Here is a 9,257-nt window from a genome sequence, read left to right as displayed (position 1 = left end):
AGGTCAAATCTATATCCTTACTGTTCTGAAATAAGAATTCTTTTGGAGTTTTGTTTGGCGTATCTTTGTTTATACAGTGCGGAGTTTTGAGAATTCTTGTGTTCCTATTCAGCAAGATGGAGTGTTTCTCCATCAAGCGTTATTTGATCCTTTTCAGGGGCGCCTGACTGGCTCCGTCAGTGGAGCGTCCTACTCTTGGTCTCACAGTTGGGAGTTCAAGCCCCACGTTGGGCAGAGAGCCTACTTAAAAAAAAAAGTTGATCCTTCTCAATAAAATTTCTTAGTTAAAAAAAGATTTCCTGGGCGCCTGGGTGGCTCAGTGGGTTGAGCCGCTGCCTTCGGCTCGGGTCATGATCTCAGGGTCCTGGGATCGAGTCCCGCGTCGGGCTCTCTGCTGGGGGGGAGCCTGCTTCCCTCTCTCTCTCTGCCTGCCTCTCCAACTACTTGTGATTTCTCTCTGTCAAATAAATAAATAAAATCTTAAAAAAAAAAAAGATTTCCTGGGGCGCCTGGGTGGCTCAATGGGTTAAAGCCTCTGCCTTTGGCTCAGGTCATGATCCTAGGGTCCTGGGATTGAGCCCCGCATCGGGCTCTCTGCTCAGCAGGGAGCCTGCTTCCTCTTCTCTCTCTGCCTGCCTCCTTGCCTATTTGTGATCTCTCTCTGTCAAATAAATAAATAAAATCTTTAAAAATATATATTTCCTGTACATTTTTGCTAGAAAGCTGTACAAAATTTGCATGTGGACGTTTCTGGGAAATACGGATAGTTTGTCTACATAAAAATTACCAACCTCCTCGTGGGAAAAAGTACCACTATCACAATGAAATGGCCATTGAAAAACTGGGGGAAATTCTTGCAGCATGAATGACTGAAAAGGGTTAATGTCTTTCCATTCCTCTTTGTTAAGAGCTCTTGTAAGTAGACTAGGTGTACTCCGACAGACAAATGGGAAAGTATGTGAACTAGTAATTCACGAAGGAATAAATACAAGTAGACAATAAACATGTGAAAAAATCTACCTCAAAGGTATAAATTAACACATCAAAGAAACATTTCTCATCTAGCATAGATTTTAACCTTCTATTGTCAGGTACTTGGGAAAAAATGCACACATAAACCAGTGGGGTTGTTCAACCTTTCTGGGTGACAATTAAACGAGATAGAAAGCCTTAAACATATTCATGGTCTAGTAAAGGAAGTGATAGGTGTGTCCAAACATTAATCTAGAAGGCTATTATCTGTAATAGCAATACATTGGAAACAACCTATTTGTCAAATAGTAGGGTATTGTTTAAATAGACTCTGGTACATGCTGAAATGTAATGCTCTGGTAAGAATTATGCGGTAGAAGTATCTGACCTGGAAAAATATTGATCATGTGTCATTAAATCAGTGGCTCTCAGTCCCAACTGTATATTACAATCACCTGAGAAACTTAAAAAAAGAAAAAATGTCACTGCCTAGAACCCATAGCCACAGATTCTAATTGCACTGGTCTGAGCTAGTACCTAGTCCTGAGCTAGTACCTAGTACCCAGTGCTGGTATTTTTAATTTTTTCTTTCTTTCTTTTTAAAAGATTTTTAAAAATTTATTTGGCAGAGAGAGAGGGGGAAGCAGGCTCCCCGCTAAGCAAAGACCCTGATGTGGGACTCGATCCCAGGACCCTGAGATCGTGACCTGAGCCAAAGACAGAAGCTTAACCCACTGAGCTACCTGGGAGCCCCTGTACTGGTATTTTTTAAAGTTAAATTAAAATTTTAACTTGGAGATCATTGTAGATTCACATGTAGTTGCAATAAATAATACAGGAAAACCCTGGTTTCCCCTGATGGTAATATGTTGCAAAATCATATTACAATATCTCAACTAAGTATTGACACTGATACTATCAAGGTAAAGAACATTTCCGTCGCCACAAGAACCCTTGTGTTACCCACAGAGATCTATTTCCTTTTCTTGCCCTATTGTACTGTCTAGAACTTTCTATGTTGAACAACAGTGGTGATTCTGAGATCTTTGCCTGGCTTCAAGGGGGAAGCAGTCAGCCTTTCACCAGTAAGTTTAATGACAGCTGTAGGTTTTTATAGATATCTTTTATCAAGTTAAGACATTTCCCTTATCTTCCTAGTTTTCTGAAGTTTGCTTTTTTTTTTTTTATCATGAATGGGCGTTGAATTTTGCAAATGCTTTTTCCACATCAATTCTGAACATCATGTGATTTTTTTCCTTCTTTAGCTTGTTTATATGGTTGATTACATGGATTTTTGAATATTGACCCAGTACTGCATCTCTAAAACAAGCCACATTTGTTCATAGTGTATATATATTTTTATATATTGTTGAAGTCTTTTGGCATCTGTATTCATAAGGGATATGAGTCTGAAGTTTTCCATCATTGTGCCGTCTCCGGTTTTGGTATCAGGGTAATACTCGCTTCCTAAAATAATCGGGAAGCATTCCCTCCTCTTTTACTTTTTGGGAGAGATTATGTAGAATTGGTGTTAATTCTCCTTTAAGTGCTGGAACTCTGCCCAGTTTTTGTTTTTTTTTTTCCAGGCTATTTTCTCTCTTGTTCAGATTGAGTCATTTCTCTCTTTGGTTTATCTGAAATATCGCTTGTATAACAGCAAAAATTTTTGAAAAATTACCCTCCTGGACTCTGTGCTCTCTGCCTCCTGAGATCTTTCCCATGCATTTACTTCTGATTCCATTTGTCCACAGGACAAGAGCTAGTACCTAGTACCCAGTACTCCCTCACAGGAGAGCCAGGGGAAGGGAGCTACAGACCTTTCACTGTCCTGGAAATTCATTCCTTCAACGCATTTCTTGCATGCCTAACATGGGCTAGGAATCAATGAAGAGTAAACCCCAATTTATTTTTTATTTTTTGTATGTTATGGTGGTTTGATATCTTAAAAGCCTTTCTGGGTCGGGTAAACTGCCCTTCTTGGAGTTAGACAATTCTTAGAGATAGCAAAGGGCTCAGCCAGGAGCATGCCTTGGAGATGCAAACTAATGAATCCAAAGCCATATTTCCTCTATCTGGCCCCTATCATGCAAGAAGCAGTATTTCTGGGCCTTAATCACCCCAGGGCCAGATGCCGTGCAACCAGGAATTAAGTCTGTAGCTAAGAGCCCACTGGAATTACTCAAACTAGCCAGTCCTGGCCACACCTGCCTTCGCTCCTGACTTCTGCCCCCGGACCTTGCTGAGGCTTCCCCATTTAGCCTTGCGAGGAATGGCATGCCTGCTCTTTCTAGGACTCGGGATGGAATAAAATCTGTTTTCCTGAGACTCTCCTGAGTTCCCTCTTGTGGGTCCACAGCAGACCACCCAACACAGTGCACGCTCTCATGCACGAGACCGACAGGGATGAGATAGTGCTATGTGTGCAAATGTGAAGCGAGGCCTCGAGGAACCCCCGTGAAGGAATTCGTGGTGCTCAGATTTGGCCCAGGTGGCCATCAGAAAAGGTCTCCTTGGGGAGGTGACATGTGGGCGAGATCTGAAAGGATGATCGGAAGAAATGAACTAGAGACGTGGAGGAAGTTTTCTCGGGCAGAGGGAACAGCATGTGCAAAGGCTTCCCCACGGGAGCCAGGGCGTGGGGTGACCAGGCATCCTGCTGGGCTGAGGCTGAGCGGGCGGGTGGGGGTGGTTGTGGGCGCCGGATTTTCAGTTTGGAGAGTGGGACAGTTCTGGGCAAAGCGTTCTAGTCCTCCAGGGATGGGACATGCAGGTCGGGGAGGAAAGGTAGTTCCTGGGACACAGGAGCCTCATAACTAATCCTGGGAAACCCGTGGACACACCCTGCATGGCACCTTCAGGAAGCTGAAGACGGCTCTTAGAGTGATCGCCTTTAGAAGCAGGCCCCGGAGGCTGCCTGGGTAGCTCAGTGGGTTAAGCCTCTGCCTTCCACTCAGGTCATGATCTCAGGGTCGTGGGATCGAGTCCCACATCGGGCTCTCTGCTAGGCAGGGAGCCTGCTTCCGCCTCCCTCTCTCTCTCTCTCCCCCTCTCTGCCTACTTGTGATCTCTCTCTCTGTCAAATAAATAAAATCCTTAAAAAAAAAAAAAAGAAGAAGAAGCAGGCTTCGGGAAGAGGATTCAGTTGCAAGTAGTTTATTTGGGACGTGGAAGAGTAGGGGAATGGGAAAAAGATGGAGGAGGGAACGCAGCCCGTCAAGGGTACCCCCTTGAATGGGTTATCTTCTCCAGAGAAATGCAGCCCACAGGAGAGAGCGAGATGACAGATGGTAGGCAGGCAGATAGATAGATAGATAGATAGATAAATAGAGGAGATGGCTGGAGATACTCCCATGAATACGGGGCTAGGAAGTCTTAACTCTGCAGGGTGGACTGATAGGCTGCAGACTCGGGCAGGAGTTCCTGCACTCTTGAGGCAGCATTTCTTGGGGGAAACCTCAGTTTTTGCCCTTTAGACCTTCAGCTGATTGAATCCCATCCATATTATCAAGAATAACATCCCTTACTTAAACCTCCCTTATGCTTGATTAGTGATGTCTGCCGTGGCAACACCCTCTAGACATGTCTGGAACAGAGACACCAGGGGAAGAGGCTGCATGCCAGCCACAGGCTCAGATAGGGACAAGGCATGCGTCTCATTCTTGCCTTAGACAGTTGTTCTGCTTCCCAAACTACATTGTCTCACAAACCACGTGGCTGGGGAGGCATTCTGAAGGCCATGAAGGTTCAAGCGGCTTCCTTAGGCTCTCGAAGGAACAGCCTAATCCCCAAGCTAGAGGAGGCTTGGGAGGACAGCTCACGCAGGGCCCCGTGGGGGCATTAGCTCCTCATCTTCTGGAGTCTGTTTCATCCGGGGAAAGAGAGCTGGCTGACTGTCAGAGTTAGATGCAACTTGGGAGGTAAAGACACTTTTCTGTGACACACAGAAATAACCTTAATCTCTGGGTAAACTTGCAAAAATTTCCAGTCCAAACTAAAAAGGTTTATCGTCTGTGCTACTGACAAGCCAAAATAGAGTAAAAGGACAGTCTTATTACTTTAATCAGGTTCCAGAAAGAGGGCATACTGCTTTGGAAAGCACTTGTCTCAGCAGAAGACGCAAGAGTGTGTGTAAAAGTCTGTTTCTAGAAAAGACCAAAGGCACCCAACATGACCCCAACTTTGCCTTCCACTTCCCCTTGATGCCACTCCAGACCCTGGGTGCGGAGGCTACTTCGTCCAGCTGGCTTTGGGAATGTCGTAGTGCCCCGTGAGGGTGGCCAGGTGTCTGTTGACGTCCTCCACTCTCTGCTTGTGGGTTTTGGATGCTTTCTTTAGGATCCTCTCCATTTGCCGCTTCTCTTGCATCTTCTCGAAGGCCGCCTGGGCCGGGGTTCGCTTGTCCAGGCCGCGCCTCTTCTCCTCCTCATTCTTTTTGCTCGTTCCCATCGCTTCCGGGAGTTTTGCCTTGTCTTTGCCCTTCTTTTTCTCCTTTCGCTTGGTGACGCCAAGCTCTGCAACGCCTTTTCGTTTCAGGGGCCCCTTTTGAACTTGCTCGTAGGCCGCGATGATGGCACCGCAGAAGGATCCACCCAGGTGAGGATCCTGGGCGTTTATGGGGGGCGGCGTAAATGCTCTCATCCGCCATTGTCTGGGGGCTGCTGGGGGTGGGAGACGGCTGGGCGGCCAGGTTCAGAGACCAGAGGAGGCGCTTAGGCAAGAAGAGCAGGCTGGGGAGCTGCAAGTCCGCAGATGCGCACTGGGGTGCGGGGGGTGCGGGGCGTGCAGCGGGCGCCACGAGATGGCCTCTAGCATGAAGCAGGAGGAGAAGAAAGGTCTCGAGCGTAAAGGGTCTTGCAGGCCGTGTGAGGACTGAAGTCCTAGATTAAGGACCGGGGAAAGGCATTATATGGGCGGAGTGGGGCATGAGCAGCTCTCTGTTTTAAAAAGATCTTCAGGAAGGGGCGCCTGGGTGGCTCAGTGGGTTAAAGCCTCTGCCTTTGGCTCCGGTTGTGATCCTGGGGTTCTGGGGATTGAGCCCTGCATTGGGCTCTCTGCTCAGCAGGGAGCCTGCTTCCTGCCTACCTCTCTGCCTACTTGTGATCTCTCTCTCTCTCTCTGTCAAACAAATAAATAAAATATTAAAAAAAAAAAGATCTCAGGCTGACGTGATAAACAACGGGTCGGAAGGGGGCAGAGAGGATGTGGAGCCGCTGGTTGGGAGCATCTTATTGGAGTCCAGGTCGGATGGCGGCACCGGGGCGGAGGTAATAATAGGCAGGACGGAGAGAAGACGGATGCTGGGCCGTTTAGGGAACTAAAGCAACAGGCCTGGGTTATGGATCTGGGGTTATTGGCGGTGTGAGAAAGGAGTGTATCAAAGCCAGCCCCACTCTAGTTTTTTTTTTTTCTTCCCCCATAGAAGTTTTTAAAACTTTTGTTTATTTCTTTATTTTGATAGCTGGGGCTCCGGTGTGGACCCAACAGCCCAGAAGTTGCCTGTAACCAGTTTAAATGACCTTAAGCTGACCTTACCTGCTGCCTGACCTGTTTCTACATCCTAAGATGCTTATTGCACAACCAGAAACCTCCTGTCGAAAATACAGCTGGAAGCCAGCGTAAATGGAGGGTAAGCGTGGAAAACATTCCTCGGGTCCCTCGGCGGGAGGGCACATCTCGGAATGAGACCAGTGGTGGCACGAGGATGAGAAATCAGACACCCAGGGCCTGTCACCCTGAAACAAGCACCCCTAACCTTCTCACCTTAGTTTTCCCAAACACTGTATGTTCATTAAAAACCACCTGTTTTCTGCGTCCTAATTTTGTTTTGTCCACTGTGCAGAACAAAGAATGGATTTACGCACTCTGGGGTTGGGGGGAGGGGTAGGAAGAGCAGTGTCACATTAGGACTTTTGCGGTTGTCCTCAGTTTTAAGAAGCCAGGTGTAATGGGAAACCACGGAAGGGTGGTGGTGTAGTTGCCCGAAACCGAAATCTCCTCACCCCTACGCCCAGCACCATGAGAGTCTCCTCTGGAGGGGACCTTGGCCTAGCTGGCAAATAAGAGATGGGAACAAAGCATCATGAGTGGACCATAGACATGACTAGAAAACCAGACTGAGCTTTCCTTTCCATTGGCACCTGAGCCAAGGTGGTAGTGTTTATCCCATCAACTCCAACCAAGGAGCTCGAGCTGGGAATCTAAGGGGGTGTGTGTCGAAGGCCCCCTATGGTCCACACATCGTAGTATTCACGTCCTTGGGTAGTTGTCCCATGGTGTTCCATGATGGGTCTGTGCGGGGGACAGAATTATAGTTTCCAGAGATTTCATGTCTTCATCCCTGGGACCTGTGAATATGTTATGTTACGTGGCAGCGGGGAACTAAGGTTGAGAATGGAATTAAGTTGCTAATCAATGCACCTGGAATTGGGGGGAGATTATCCTGGATTCCCTGGGTGGACTCAGGGCCATTATGAGTGGCCTCGAATGGGGCAGAGGGAAACAGAAGAGTCAGAACCAGAGAGATCACCTCTTTAGGAAGGGTCTGCTGGACATTGCTGGCTTTGAACATGGAAGAAGGCATGAACCGAGAAACTCAGGCAGGCTCCCGAAGCTGGAGACAAGGAAATGAATTTTCTTCTATTCCTCCAGAAGGAGCACAGCCCTGCCCACAGCTTGGCCTTACCCCACTGAGACCCATTTCAGATTCCTGACATCTAGAACTGGAAGATAATAAGTCTCTGTTGTTTTAAGCCACCAAGCTTGTGGTAGTTTGTTACACGAGCAACAGAACGCTTGGGGTAAGGGATGATAATACGGAGGGCACTCCATAAGTATTTGTGAAATGGGATGAATGAAAAGTCTCTCTGCTCCAAAAATCCTGGGCTTTGTGTCACCCGGGGGTGACTGAAAGCCTCTTAGAGACCCACACAAGCCTCAGCCCACCACTTTAGCCCTGTTGGCTCCCCGGCTCCTGGAAGGATCCATTTGGACATCCTGCTCCTCCCCAACTTGGCCATGCTCTCCTGTGCCCGTTCCGTCCTCCGGAAACCCCCTCCCCTCCCCCACCCCAACTTGAGAACAACTTGAGAACTCACCCTTCAAGAGTGAGTTCAGATGTCCCCTCCAGATAACCTTCGCTAGTTACTCAGATAGGAACTTTCTATAGTGTGTCCTGACACTCACTACCTTGTGCCGTGTCAAGCCGCCTGCCCCTCTGGCTCCAGCGCCCCGCAGAGGAGACCTCCACAGGTGGCGCAGGAACACTACCCACCCATGCATGCACTTGGGACTGTTCTCCCAAAGACTATAGGCTAGCCCAAGCATCCTGGTTTCCTCCTTCCTTGAAATCTCTTTCAGATGTTCAGTTCATCTCCGAGTCACTTCTTCTTTTTTTTTTTTTTTTAAAGATTTTATTTATTTACTAGACAGAGATCACAAGTAGGCAGAGAAGCCGGCCCCCAGCCGAGCAGAGAGCCCGATGCGGGACTCGAGCCCAGGAATCTGAGATCACGACCTGAGCTGAAGGCAGAGGCTTAACCCACTGAGCCACCCAGGCACCCTCTTGAGTCACTTCTTAAAAAAGAAAAATAACGATACATGTTAGTAATCTTCTCTTGATTGTAATAGTAATCCTCCTCATGGTCCAGGGCGGAATTAACAGAAATCTCCACAGAAGAAACGAAGTTCCTGCCGAGACCACCACCGTCCTCCATAAACCCGTCTGTCACCCAGAAATGAGTAGCTGACATTTCTCTAGGTCTGACCCTGCTGCTGGGCACCAGGCTGAGCAGGGTCCTTTTCATCGGCCCCATGTACAGATGGACAAACCGAGGCCGGGGACGTTCCGTGGGAGAGCCCGAGTACACACACACACTTCCGTTCTTCCGGGTCCTGATGTCATTAACAGCAACGGGGCTGTCTCCCTCTGTGCGTCATCTGCTGCACTGGGGGCTTTTCATCGCTAACGATCATGAGCTCCTATCTCTCAGATTAGGAGCTTGAAAAGCAAAGATAAAGGCTTGAAGATGTATGCCACAGGAAGCAAACTCAGAGACCTCGAGGGGCCCGGCACAGTTCCTAATTGGTGACAGGGCCTTGGGGAAGTATGTTTTCCCCCTTGGCAGCCGAGCTTTTGATAACGTCAGTGTTGGTGGCATTTTAACCACACGTACGTTTGAATTGTGATGTCACCACATCCCTCTCTGTTTCCTCTTTGATGTTTTCTGGGCTTCCTTCTAGGCTTTGCAAGCCCTTCTTCCCTCCCCAAGTCACGAGACTGCCCCCTC

General features: G+C 48.0%; 1 protein-coding gene across 1 annotated transcript; it reads right to left on the bottom strand.

The window, feature by feature from the left end:
• Nucleotides 1–5,199: 5,199 nt before the first annotated feature.
• Nucleotides 5,200–5,610, bottom strand: LOC101678872 (protein FAM32A-like). Its single transcript, XM_045072685.1, has one exon. It carries the CDS (start codon nucleotides 5,608–5,610, stop codon nucleotides 5,200–5,202), a length of 411 nt encoding a protein of 136 aa, XP_044928620.1.
• Nucleotides 5,611–9,257: the final 3,647 nt, after the last annotated feature.

This window comes from Mustela putorius, unplaced genomic scaffold, assembly GCF_011764305.1.
Source record: "Mustela putorius furo isolate JIRA1106 unplaced genomic scaffold, ASM1176430v1.1 tig00004041_pilon_pilon_pilon, whole genome shotgun sequence".
In the NCBI taxonomy this organism is placed as follows: Eukaryota; Metazoa; Chordata; class Mammalia; order Carnivora; family Mustelidae; genus Mustela; species Mustela putorius.
Note: the sequence above shows the minus strand (reverse complement) of the source record. Positions and strands in the feature narration are given on the sequence as shown.